The 13,993-nt window shown below is 39.8% G+C and overlaps 1 protein-coding gene across 7 annotated transcripts in view; it reads right to left on the bottom strand.

Annotated features, from left to right (window-relative positions):
* The window catches only part of arhgef28a (Rho guanine nucleotide exchange factor (GEF) 28a), a 127,830-nt gene that overhangs the window by 15,198 nt on the left and 98,639 nt on the right, over window positions 1–13,993 (bottom strand). For all 7 annotated transcript variants that reach the window (XM_053618307.1, XM_053618308.1, XM_053618310.1 and 4 more), the window contains 2 exons: window positions 3,144–3,191; window positions 1,737–2,222 (listed from right to left, as the gene is read on the bottom strand). In XM_053618307.1, coding sequence (XP_053474282.1) covers window positions 1,737–2,222; window positions 3,144–3,191 — 534 coding nt within the window. The remainder of the gene's footprint in view (window positions 1–1,736; window positions 2,223–3,143; window positions 3,192–13,993) is intronic.

Here is a 13,993-nt window from a genome sequence, read left to right on the forward strand (position 1 = left end):
AGAGAGAGAGAGAGAGAGAGAATTCCCTGAAGTCAGTATTGCCCTGTGGTGAACAATTTGAGTTTAATAACTTTCAACCCTTTTAAAAAGGCCAACACTAATCTGACGTTGTGTTTTGCCTAGAGGCAAATCAAACTGTGCATGCTAATCTGACTTTGATGGCCGACACATGCACAGTGGTTTCAGCTGCAAGTGCAAAGCTAAAGAAAACAAAGAAATCAACGTGTGGAAAAGGTGGGCTCAAAGAGTGGGATTTGGGCATTTAGATTTTACATATTTTTGCCTTGCTCACGAAGAAGGGAAATGACCAGACAAAACAAAACCAACAAAAGCCAACAGCCAATATGAGCATCCTATCAAGGAGTCTAGCCAACAAGCACCACAATTCAGAAGGTTAGACTGCAAAATGTTTTACAGAGAGTTTAATTCAGGCAAAAGATTATTCCTTACTCATGCTTGTGACACTGAATTTGCATCTTTGCTTTCCTACATTCAGAAAATATTCACCAAATTTGATTGTAGAACGATATTATAGGAGCCAGACAAAATATTGCTGTTCAAATCTGTAACCTTATGAATTGTTGCTGTTTAACAGTCACTACGTTTACATGGGCAACAATAATCCAATATTAACCCAATTAAGACAATACTCTAATTAAGTAACTACCATGTAAACAGCAATGTATTACCTTAATCAGACTAAAATCATAATCGAAGTAAACACAAATTGAATTAAGACATGTATTCCTATTTTAGTCACATTATCGACGTGTATTATAGACACGTACACAACTTAATCACACTATTAACGTCATGTGGGAGTTGCTCAACGGCAGTGCTCAACCGTTTGATGGTAAACAAGAGAGCACGGCTGCGTCCAAAACCGTGTACTTATCTACTATATAGAAGGCGAAATACATGTATTTCAGCTACTTTATAGTAAGTAAGTACGCGGTTTCGGACGCAGCCCACAGCTTCAAGCAGTGGTCTATTTGCACGTACAGCATGACAAATAATTAACTGCACTTGAAGCTTTCATAAAATTAAAAATGAAACCAGAACTGTATACAGTACCATAACGAAGACGAACTGTATGTTGATGCGTGAAATTCTGGAGGGAACGTAGGATGGTGTGGTGTGGGGACGTAATGACATGTGCCGTTAATCGATCTATGTAAAACGGGAACATGAAAGAAGTATTCTAAAAGCGACTTATGTCTAAACACCTTAATCACAATACTGCCTTATTCAGAATAAGGTCAATAATTAGATTATTGGTGTCCAAGTAAACAGTCACTGTGTGCACTGTACATGGCACACACATCTTTATTCACAGGTTGATAAGTGCTATATTTAGCTTAGCACAGAATTTTGGGGATTTACAGTATTGGGCTATCACTATAACTACTGTAACTTTTCATTGCATGTCTTTAGGGAGAACTTTATCGAGAACGACATCAACACCCGAGGCTCCTGTTCCATTAGACGGCATTACACTGCCCTAATACATGATTTCATGATAGTATATGAAGCTGGTTTGAATAATTTAGTTAAACTCCACTGTTTTTGGACCAAGTATCCTTTGGGTATTGCGAACCTCGATACTACACCTGGAAACAAAGTCACAATTTGGCATTGTGACAACCCTAACACACACCCACACACACACACCTGGTGACCATCCTAACAGTTGCAAGTAAAGTGCAACTAGAAATGACCCATGCACTTGTACATACTTTTGTTTCATCTCCTGACCCTTGGTGACCTTCCAGCTTGATGCTTGTAACAGGAAGGTTGTGTTGGCGTTCATGCCTCCATTTTCCCATCATCCTCTGCTGCATTTCCAGCCTCTCCCTCTCTCTCTCCACACTCCGCTGTCCCTCTCTCAGCCTCTCCAGGCTCTGCTGGTACTCCTGCTGCTGCTCTTCCAGCTCCTCGCGTTGGCGCTGCAGTCTCTGGACCTCCTCATGACACCGTTGCTCCCGCTGTGCAAGCTCGCTTTCCCGCTCTTCGTAACGCAGATGCTGTGCCTGGCACTCGCGTGCCCATCGCTGCCGTTCCCGGGCCGCCCGTGCCAGATCCTGTCGCCGACGCTCTGCCTCCCGCTGACGCTCCTGCTCCTGCAGGGAACCCTGGGAGATCCGTTGGTGGGCAGAACTTGAGAGGAGGAGGAGAAGGAGACGACGCACTTCATAACGGCTGTCCTGGATGGTGACTACAGCCTAATATTAACAAACAGAAATGAGCAACAAACATTTGATGTGCCCTGGTCGATGACAGCAGCCTACCAGAAACTGTGATAACTGTTACAGGCTTATGGCACAGGAAAGTCAATATTGACCTTGATCTCCACACCTTTGGAGTAAAAATATGTACTTCTCCACAGATTAAGTACTTTGAATCCAGGGTCCTTCCAAAAACAATATTATGTCACATTGATCGATGAGTCTCTTAAGTCATTGCAATGTGATTTCATTTCCAAAATGTCACAGAATTCTGGACAAAGAGATCGTGAGCTGCTCTTAACAGCATTAAGGACACTCATAATAAAACTTTTGTTCTTTAGAATGGTCTGGTAAGATATTAGAAACAGATGATACAACACATATTAAAGAAATAACCATGTCTTATAGACTTATCAAAATCATGTTTTTAAATTGTTTAGGTTAGTGAGAACTTTTTAGTCAAGATGAAAATAAGAATGCAACGTTTTTGTAAGTGAGTCAATTGGAATATATTAAAATGTGTGTGCATGTGTGTGTGTGTGCTTTTATATATTGGTGGGCACCAAATGTAGCCACAGGGACAGAACTGTCCGAGAGTTGTTTATGTAGTACGGACAATATGGCTGTTCCCCACAAGAAAAATGTTTTACAAAAGCACCAGTTTTTAAAAAATAAAAATAAAGAATAAAAAACCAACAACAAAAGAAAATCTAAAAGAGCCAAAATGTCATTTTGGTTACTGAATTAAGGTTAGGGTTAGATTTAGGCTTAGGCAAAGCATAAATTAGCTAATTATTTCAATGGAAGGTCCTCACAAGGATCAAAAGACATGTGCGTGCTGAGGATGAAAAAAGGGAATGAATAAACAAACTTTGAGTCACTGCAATCACTGTGTGTGTGTGTGTAAGATGATATCACCTGCAGACTGTAAAGCAGCTGAGTCAAACTCTGGATGCTCTGACACACCTGGACATAAACACACAAACAAAAACAACGACTACATTAAAAGGAAAAAAATATATATCGTAGTATATTCACATATTATTAACCATGAATGCACTGAGCGATTTACACTGATAAAGGATTTTATACTTAGCTTCCCAGATAACTGGATGTTGAGTGTAATGCTTGATATCTGTGTAATATGTCTATAACTAGATTCTAATAAAAACAAATGTAAACATTTATGAATTATTGAGTCTTTGGTATATCTAGTTTTACTTTTATGTTTAATTCACTGATCGCCATTCTCAACACACATTCAACTTGAGCTGTTAGGGAAAAGTTCTGGAAAATATATTATTTGTTTTCAACTAAAGGTGGCACATTGGCTCCTTGTTTTTGGCTAGCATACAGCGCCATCTGGTGTTCATAATTTGTTTTGCTTACATAAACAATGAGCCACAGTGACCCAATATTTATTTTTTATTTTATTTTAATTATTCTGACATTTAATCAGTTACAAACCATAATCAATCTTCTTGTTTTTTCTGGTAGACTGGAACTGATTTTATGTATAACTGCTGTATTTGGCAGACTTCAGAGAGATCTTGTAATAATTCTTGCCTGATGTTTCCTGTAAGAATAATTATTTTTTTTAAAAACACCAAATAACATTTAAAAATTTAGTTTAATCCTGGTTATGTTGTCTTCTGGCCTTCTGTGTGATCTTTAGAATTAGGTTAGAATTAGGCTATAAATGTAAAAGATACAGTGCCTTGCAAAAATAATCAATACCTTTAATCTGGGCTACAAAAGACACTTAATTTTTTTTCACCAGTATGTTTACTGCAATCCAATGAAAAATTTTCAAAGTCAAAATTCATTATTCATGAGGGGATCTTTTTATTTATTTATTTATTTATTTTTTATAAATGCTGTATACAGCCCCTTCAGAGTAACACTCAGTAGAAGCTACTTTTGCTGTAATAATAGCTTGTACTTGTATAAAGTGTACTGAGGCAAGTTCCTCCCAGCTCTACACACTGTTTGGGAGAGATTTTTTGCCCATTCTTCCTTGCAGATTTGCTACAGTTCTTCGGGATGGTTGGAGGACTTTGTTTCTTGACTGCAACATTCAAACAGTTGCACAGATTCTCAGTGGGATTCAGATCTGGATATTGATTGCCCTTCAATTTTGAGAAGACGCCCACTTCTGAAATTTGGTGATGTGATGCAGCTAACACTTCTCACTCTTGACCCAGCAGTTCTCGCTGGGATGATATTCCTATGTTATGAAATTCTATGACCTTATCTTTCTTTAACTTCCTTAGAATTCTTCTTAGTCTTCATTTTCACTCCTTTCCTTGAGGTTGTTTTGTTCATTCTTCCTTTATTTAATTTTTTTTCCCGCCATGCCAGCTTCTATCGCTATATTCATGGCGAGAGCCAGGTTTAGTTATTTAAATTGGAGTTAAATAAGGTGTTTAAGATAATTTTTTCCTAAAACCTTTAAATCTAAATTTAGATTCACTTGATTAAAAACTTTTTCCAAAGTATCAGCTGAATAATACAGGTTAAAAGCTAGTCGTATACCTTGGTGGTGTCCAAAAGTCGTATGTATGACTTCCTAGATGATCTCTAAATGATACTTCCATAGTCCAGTTTTGAGCATACTATGGATCTGTACAAGTTCATGAGAGTTGAGCTGTCTGCGCCCCATTTGGTTTTGGATAAAAGCTTTAAAACATTCATAGCTTTAAAACATTTATTTTTTAGTGATTTAATATGAGTAATAAAAGAGAGTTTGATGTCAAATGTGATACCAAGAAACCTATTCACTTTTACAACTTTAATGGGGACTCCATCCATAAACAACTCTGGTTAATTGTGTAGCGAATGAAACCAACAGAAATGCATACAGGTGGTATTTGTTTGTGAGAACTTGAAACCGTTCTGTATTGAACAGGAGTGTATTTTGTTTATCTTCAGTTGAATTTTTTGCTTGATAATATTCATGTACTTGCTCTTGTAGCAAATGCAGATATCATCTACATATAAACTACAGAGGACATCAGAACCGATGACTTTTGCAATGCTATTTATTTTTATATTGAAGAGGGTTACTGATGGGATACTTCCTTGAGGTACTCAAAGTTCTTGATTATGTAGGTTAGAAAAGATATTTGCTAATTTAACTCTAAAAAGTCTGTTCAATAAAAAACTTTCAGTGAAGATTGGCAGTCGACCTCTAAAATTCATCTGCTACAGATCCTTTAAAATGCCATGTTTCCATGTCGTGTCATAGGCTTTCTCCAAATCAGAGAAGACAGCTACAACGTGTTCTTTTCTGGTAAAGGTGTCACGAATGTAGCTTTCAAGACAAATAAGGTGACCTGTAGTGCTTTGACCTTTCCAAAAACCACACTGGGCATTACTTATGTGGTATTTCGATTTCAGTATCCAGACCAGTCGATCATTGACTATCCTCTCCATTGTTTTGCATAAACAACTGGTTAAAGCTATAGGGCGGTAGTTTATGGGGTCATTATGGTCTTTTCCTGGCTTTGGTATAGATATTATTTCTGCTTCATGCCAGGCAGGTGGGATTTTTTACGATATCCAGATGGAGTTAAAAATTCGAAGGGGCATTTCCAGGGAAAGGTGAGGTAGTTTCTTTAAAAACTGGTAGTGAATTTCATTTGGTCCAACAGCTGTGTCGTTGGATTTTTTTAATGGCTCGCTGTAGTTCTTTTATAGTAAAAAGGTTGGTTATTAAGCTTTTATTTTCTTGTTGAGTAAGAAAAGTTCGGAAAGCAGGAGGGCAGTTCTCAATAGATGAATTGTTTTTGAAAGATTTTGCTAGAATGTTTGTAATTTCTTGACTTGAAGTCAAGCGTGTGCCATGCTGTTTGATGTGTTATATTTGAGGACTGTTGATTTTTCCCTTCATTTTCCGTATCAGGTTCCATATTTTGTATGATGGAGTACTTGTCATGATGGACAACAATACTTGTTCTCCAGCGGTCCTTTTTTTTTTTTTTTTTTTTTTTTATTTTTACTTCATTTATAATGCTTCTGACTCATGCTCTTCTGAGTTTTAAGATTTTCAGTTGTTGGATGTCTGGAGAACAGTGTTTCAGTTTTTTTCCTCTCTTTTATAGCTTCCTTATATGCATCATCAAACCATGGAAGTCATCTACATTTTATATTAAAAGACGTTCTTGGGACCATACCATTGGCTATAGATATGAGCGTGTCAGTGAAATTCTGTATGGCATCTGGGCTGTCTTCTGGAAACTGTGTCGGTTTCTCATGACAGAGGGTTTGAAATTGATACCAATTTGCTTTTTTAATTTGCCATCTTTGTACATTTGTTTCCTTCTCTCTGCCTTTGATTGTTACAATAATTGGGAAATGGTCACTTCCACAGAGGTTGTACCAAACTGTCCATGCTAGATCTAAAAATAATTCAGGATAAACTGTTAGGTTGATTGTTTTAGAGTAAGCTCCATGTCCTGGGTGTAGATAGGTATTCAATCCATTCTTTAAAAAACAAAGTTGTGGTTATCTATAAAATCTTCAATCTTCTTTCCTTTTGTGTTACAGTGATTACTGCCCAACAACATGCTATGACTATTAAAATCTCCCATGAGAGTAAAAGGAGATGGGAGTTGAACAATAAGGTGATTTAGGTCCATGTGTGTCAGGTTTAAATTTGGAGGAATGTAGATAGAGATGACTGTAATGGTATTCTGCAAAGTCCTTCTGTTGCCTGTAGGTTGCTTTTAATATTTATATGACTATGGATCACATCTTTTCTTATTAAAATAGGTGTACCACCAGAAGCCTGCTTGTCATTGTTAATACTAGTCAAATTTTTAAGAGAGAGAGTACCATCTGGTGGTAATTGTGTTTCTTGAAGGCATATGGCTAGTGGGTTAATAATTGCAGTTAGACACTGCGGTTCTGTAAAATTTGCCCAGATACCACAACAGTTCCACAGGCTGATAGGATTTTCCATTACCTATAAGGGAGAATAGGGATCGTTTTCTTGGTTATGCCTTTAGGGGATGGACTTCTACTATGGCCTTAAATCGCTTTCATTTCCACATCTTTTGTTTGTTTTGTCTTTGAGGTTTCATCCTTATCATTGTTTTTATTTAGCATTTGTTTACCTGTTATTGAGCTTTGACCGGAGTGAATGTCATTTAGAAGAGTTCCACTCTGGGTTCCTGTGTTCATTTTTGGGGGAATATTACTACGTTTTACAGTTTGAGGTTTGTATTTATGCATCCAGGCGATTTATGTATTTATGCATTCACAGCTTTTTTTTGTTTTGCAACAGAGGTGAAGGTTTTATTCAGCGTAAAAATAGGGGCAACATCCACCATTTTCTTTGCTTCAAGGTAACGGATTCTCTTAGTACTTCACTTTGACAGTTGAAACAACATAGAAGGTTGGGTACAAATAAGTCCACTGGAACACTTAAGTACCCAATTCGAAGTTTATCTGGGATTAGCGGTTCATTAAAGGTGAGGATGTACGTACCAGTTTTAATCGTTCGTTCTTCTCTCTTGCAAAACAATGGCGGCGCACACAGTTGCAGCGGCTCACGGCTCTCCTTTTCAGTGCTCTTTTTTGTTGTTTTTGTATTATTTCTTTATTACTTGTTTGTGCGAACATTCGCTATACAAGTCAGAACCTTATGGATATTGGGGACCAACACCGAATACCTATTTCGAGAGTCTTTCATCACACGCACAACATCCCAGACGACATAGCGAGATTGCCGGGCTCTCCGTGGATTGTTGTCGGGTCCAGAAGGTGGCGCAGACAGAGGAGGGAGAGGAAGCAAAAGCGGGGATGCAGGTCCGGTGTTATGTTAAGGCTAAGAAAACAACAACACAAGCCACCTTTACTGAGCCTGTTTCTCTCCAATGCCAGATCCCTAGTGCATAAAATCGACAATTTGGAATTACAACTAGCTGGAAAATCACTACGTTCGTGATTGTTGTGTTTTGATTATTACTGAAACCTGGCTTCATCCGAGGATACCCGATGCTAGCATGCAGCTAGCAGGTTGTACTATGCTCCGCTGGGACAGGACTGAGGACTCCGGTAAGAGCAGGGGGGTGGGGGGGGAGCTCTGTATGTATGTGCATGAGAATTGGTGTAATAACGGAACAATGATAGATAAACATTGTTCCCCTGACCTTGAGTACATGTCTGTAAGATGTCGGCCCTTTTTCCTACCGAGAGAGCTAACAGTAGTGATTATCACGGCTGTGTATATTCCACCCGACGCTAATGTGAACACGGCACTCTCTCTCTCCTGTTGAACACCATAAACGAACAGTAGCGGGCTTACCCCGACGGTGTTCACATAATTGCAGATTTTAATAAGGCGAACTTGAAGACTGTACTCCCAAATTTTATCAACATGTTAAGTGTTTTACTAGAGGGGCGAACGCTCTGGATCATGTTTACTCCAATATTAAGCATGCGTATAGAGCCATACCTCTCCCCCACCTCGGCCAATCAGACCATCTCTCCCTCCTGCTCTCCCCTGCCTACACCCTCCTCAGACGCAGTGTCAAGACCACTATAAAGACTGTTACCACCTGGCCTGACGATGCATTCTGCAAACTACAGGACTGCTTCGAACAGACAGACTGGGATTTATTTGAACATCAAGAGCTAGAAACATTAACAGGAACGGTACTGGACTATATCAAGTTCTGTATCGGAAAAGTGACTGTGGACAAAAACATTCGGGTTTTCCAAAACCAGAAACCTTGGATGACCAAACAGGTCCGCACACTCCTCAAAGCCCGCGACGCTGCCTTCAGGTCTGGTAATACAGCTCTGTACAGAGCCACTCGTGCCAACCTGAAAGGTGGTATTAAGGAAGCTAAGGCGGTCTATAAGAGGAGCATAGAGTCCCACCTGTCCAGCAAAAATAAACGGGAGGTGTGGCAGGGCATACAAGACATCACGAACTACAGAGGCCGTGATGCGACAACAGGAGACCTGAGTGCGATGCTGGCAGAAGAGCTGTTTTCACTTTGAAACATCACAACAGCAGTCATCTGCTCCAGCCTCACCTCCACCCTCATCTGGCTCCCGTACCAGTCCAGCCCTGCCTCCATCCCCTCCTGGTTCCTACACCACTCTACTTACTGTGAGGGAACACGATGTTAGATGGATGTTTCTGGCAGTGAACCCCAGGAAAGCTGCTGGCCCAGACGGAGTACCTGGTAAGGTGCTCAGATCGTGTGCCCACCAGCTTGCCCACATCTTTACCAGAATCTTCAATCTCTCCCTGGCCCAAGCAGTCATCCCATCCTGCCTAAAATCAGCCACAATCATTCCAGTGCCAAAGAAGTCTCCCACCACTAGCCTAAATGATTATCGTCCTGTGGCCCTCACTCCAGTTATCATGAAGTGCTTTGAGAGATTGGTTCTTCAGCACATCAAGGACTACCTCCCCCCAGACTTCGATCCTTATCAGTTTGCATATCGCGCAAACAGATCCACAGAGGATGCTATCGCGGTAGCTGTCCACTCCGTGTTGAGACATCTAGAGCAGCAACAGAGCTACGTCCGGATGCTTTTTGTGGATTACAGTTCAGCTTTTAATACAATCATTCCGGACATTCTCATCACCAAATTGGTCACTCTTGGCCTCCCCCCCTCACATGTGCCTGGATAAAGGACTTTCTCACCAACCGGTCTCAGACAGTGAGACTCGGACCCCACCTCTCCTCCACTCGCACGTTGAGCACAGGTTCTCCACAGGGCTGTGTGCTGAGCCCCCTCCTGTACTGTCTCTACACATACGACTGTAGTCCAGTCCACAATAATAATCTTATCGTCAAGTTTGCTGACGACACCACAGTGGTCGGACTCATCTCAAAAGGAGATGAGGTAGCCTACAGAGAGGAAGTCCTGAACTTGGCAGCCTGGTGTTCAAAGAACAATCTGGCTCTAAACACCAAGAAAACCAAGGAGCTCATTGTAGACTTCAGGAAGCACAACACTGAGCTAGCCCCCCTTTTCATCAATGGTGAGTGTGTGGAGAGGGTCCACACCTTCCGGTTTCTTGGCGTCCTTATCTCTGCAGACATCTCCTGGACGGACAACATCACAGCGGTTATTAAGAAGGCTCAAACGCGGCTACACTTCCTGAGGGTTCTCAGAAAGTACAATCTGGACCCCAATCTGCTGCTGATCTTCTACCGCTCGTCCGTCGAGAGCCTGCTGACATACTGTATCACGGTGTGGTACGGTAGCTGCACCGCGGCAGACAGGAAGAGGCTTCAGAGAGTAATAAGAGCAGCACAGAAGATGTACATGTTGGCACGGAACAAAAAGGGGTGGCTCTTAATTTCATTGTACATGTGTATAGCGACAATAAAAGGCATTCATTCATTGATATTTTTTCTTTTGACGTTCATGACTCCTTGGGTCTTGAGCTCATGCATTATCTTCTTCGTGCACATCATCCAACTCTCTAGTTTGTATTAGTCCTTTACTGTATTCAAAGTTGTGTGAGGAGATGTCTTTACTTGAACTCCAGCTAACATGCTGGCATATAGTACATTTTCAGCATTGGCCTTTTTACTGCATTCCACAAGAATCTGCCCAGAATCTGTTCCCGCTATTCCTGCAATACCTTTTTGTATAGCGAAAGGGGAAAGTTTGATGATTGGAGAATCTGGAGCAGCAGCTTCAATGATTATGAATTTTGGCCAGTCATCATTAATCATCACAAGAGCATTTGAGACAGTATTTTCTGAGGTATTGTTGATCCAAAGTCCAAGAAATGTTTTGTTGAGGTGTGGTTTGTAGCCTTGTTTTTAGATTCATAATCTCTGCTCCCCACCCACCTTGGAAAAGTAAAGGATGCACAGCGCCACGGATCTCCAGCAGATTATGCATCAGGGATACAGGGATGATATACTCAAGCAAAATGAGCAACAAGTTGCTCAATTCACTTGATTGACCCTTAGCCAACGCCTACTGAGAATCTGAGAGATATTTGATGTTCAGCTATCGCACAGTATTCCCAGGGCAGGTCTTGACCAGCCGATTGATTGGATCGAGCCATTCCAACCTCCCACCTAAGTGAAGGAGGAGCCAAAGTACCATGTTGAAACAGTGGAAGCTGCAGCAAACAACATTTCTCAGGTACCAGGATCTCTTCCTACACAGACACAGGTCGCAATTCACAGCAAATGAGTAATCCTTTTCCTTATTTCTTAAAACGGAGATGAGATAACAAGAATCTATTACACTCCAGGTTACACGCAGGTTGCGGGGGAGGGTCTTTTAAATACTTGCTGACCAATAATTAATTTTGACTTTTAAAATTCACAGTAAGAGAACATAAGTTTGCAACAAAAATACTGACAGGAAGAACGTGTGTATTCATCACCTATTATTCAGACAAATCTGATAAAGTCCAGAGTTGTTGAATACTTTTGCAAGCCATTGTACATCCAACCAGAACTGGCTATCATACTGTGTTATTTTAAATCTACAGTCATGTGAAAAAATAAGTACACTCCATGGAAATTGTTGGCTTTTTTGACATATTTAGACAAGCAAACCTTTTAAACAATGCTTATTAATGAAATTATTATAGTTGAACAAAACCACAAGGAATATTTGCTTTTCAATTATTTATTCAACAGAAATGTCAATAGATTCTTCTGTAGAAAAAGTAAGTACATACCTGGCCTCAGAGGCCAGTACTGCCCCCTTTAGCAGAAATAACTTCTTGTAGGCATTTTGCATAATTGTCCACCAGGCTTGCTGGAATTTTTGACCACTCTTCCATGCAGTATTCTTTCAGCTACAATATGTTTGAGGGTTTTCTTGCATGTACTGCCCGTTTCAAATCCCGCCGCAACATTTCAATGGGATTCAAATCTGGGCTTTGACTAGGCCACTCCCTTTCCCATTTCATCTTTTTGAGCCATTCCTTGGTGAATTTTCTAGTGTGATTAGGATCATTATTCTGTTGAAATGTCCACTTTTGATTAAACTTCAACTGTCAGACAGATCTCTTCACTCTATCTTCAATCACTCTTTGATATGATGCAGAATTCAAAGCTGAATCAATGAATGCAAGCTCTCTAGTCCCTGAGGAAGCAAAGTAACCCCAAACCACAACATTGCACCATTGTGCTTCACAGTTGGTATGAGGTGCTTCTCCTGAAAAGCTGTCTTTGGTCTGTGCCAAACACGTCTGCTGTTACTGTGGCCAAAAAACTCTATCTTTGATTCGTCTGTCCAGAGCACATTATTCCAAAAGGCCTGTTTTTTTCCTGGCACGCCTCCCATGCAGGTCAAATTTGTGCAATTTCTTTCTGATTGCAGAAGCATGCACTTTGATACCAACAGATGCAAGACATAATAGCAGATGCTGTGATGAAATTTTGGAGTTCTTTTTCATCTTTTTCAAGACTTCTTTTTGCATCAAACGGTCTTTGCCTGCTCTCGGGCTGAATTTGCTGGGAAGGTCAGTCCTGGATAAATTGGCAGTCATTTGAAATCTGCACCATTTGTAGATTATTTTTCTTATAATATCTTTTTAAATCCCTTGCCAGACTGAAATGATTATTTAAAATAATTTGGAGACTCATAGGCATCCACAACCTTTTTTGTGAAGGCCTTACAGAACTCTAGATCTTGGCATGATGACACCGACACCTCAATATCAAAGGGAACAGATATGAAACTAGATATGAGATGGGTATAAATAAGACTCCCTAAGCAGGTTCTAATCACTGGCAGCCAATCTTGAACACCTGATTCTAATTTTATGGATTTGAAGGTGTGAAAAATGCACGGGGTGTATAAATTTTTTTTTTTCCATGTGAGTGATCTGTTTTTTTGTTCATTTAAATTGTGAAAATTACTACAAAACATTAATTTTATGTGTCATTTGATAGAGTGTATCACCTTTATTAATAGGCACTGTTTCAAAGAGGAGCAAATGTTTGCTTGTCCAAATATGTCAAAAAACCCAACAATTTCCATAGGGTGTACTTATTTTTTCACATGACTGTATTTAGTTCACTTGACAAATGCACTTTGTCTGAAACAGCCAAACTGGTGACTAGAACATATAATATGACAATAGTACAGTAGTTTCATCTAAAAAAATAAAAATAATAAAAATGGGGGGGGGGGGGTAATTGGGTAATATTGCAAAATATTCAGTGGAGCATCACACTTTTGTTCTGATATTAGGTCTTATATTATTTCTTGTAAAAGTGCAGACAACGAGAGGAAATTTCTCATTAAACATAAGAATGGTCTGTCTTTCTGCTTATGCCTCGGTCAGCATGCCTTATCAGTGTAATATATAGCAGAATATCATCAGAGGTGCCAATGCTGGCAGGAAAGGAAGAGACATAAGGAAGGTCTGATTATCACTGTTCATTTTTAATGAAATTGTTCCCCAGAGGCAATGAAATGGACTCTCTCCTTATTTTTGAGCATATTAATGTTTCATAATATTAAGCCTGAGATGTGATTTTAGCAGAAGAATCTAAATTATTTATGCTGCTTTGAGAGACTATTAACCATACAGTACATCTAGAAGTGGAGGACACTATCTCTATTGAAGTGCTGCTTAAAAAACATCTACCCTTTAACTTCTACTTGTTTCTGCTACATGTATCTTTCTACCATAACAACATTATACCTTATGACAGTTGCCTGAATTGTGAGACCTCTGAAAAGAGACTCATGCATCTTTTAGACCACTTCTAAATAAATTAATTGCCTTTTGTAATGGTCTTCAATTAATTTTG

The sequence above is a fragment of the Ictalurus furcatus genome, chromosome 28, assembly GCF_023375685.1.
Source record: "Ictalurus furcatus strain D&B chromosome 28, Billie_1.0, whole genome shotgun sequence".
Classification (NCBI taxonomy): domain Eukaryota; kingdom Metazoa; phylum Chordata; class Actinopteri; order Siluriformes; family Ictaluridae; genus Ictalurus; species Ictalurus furcatus.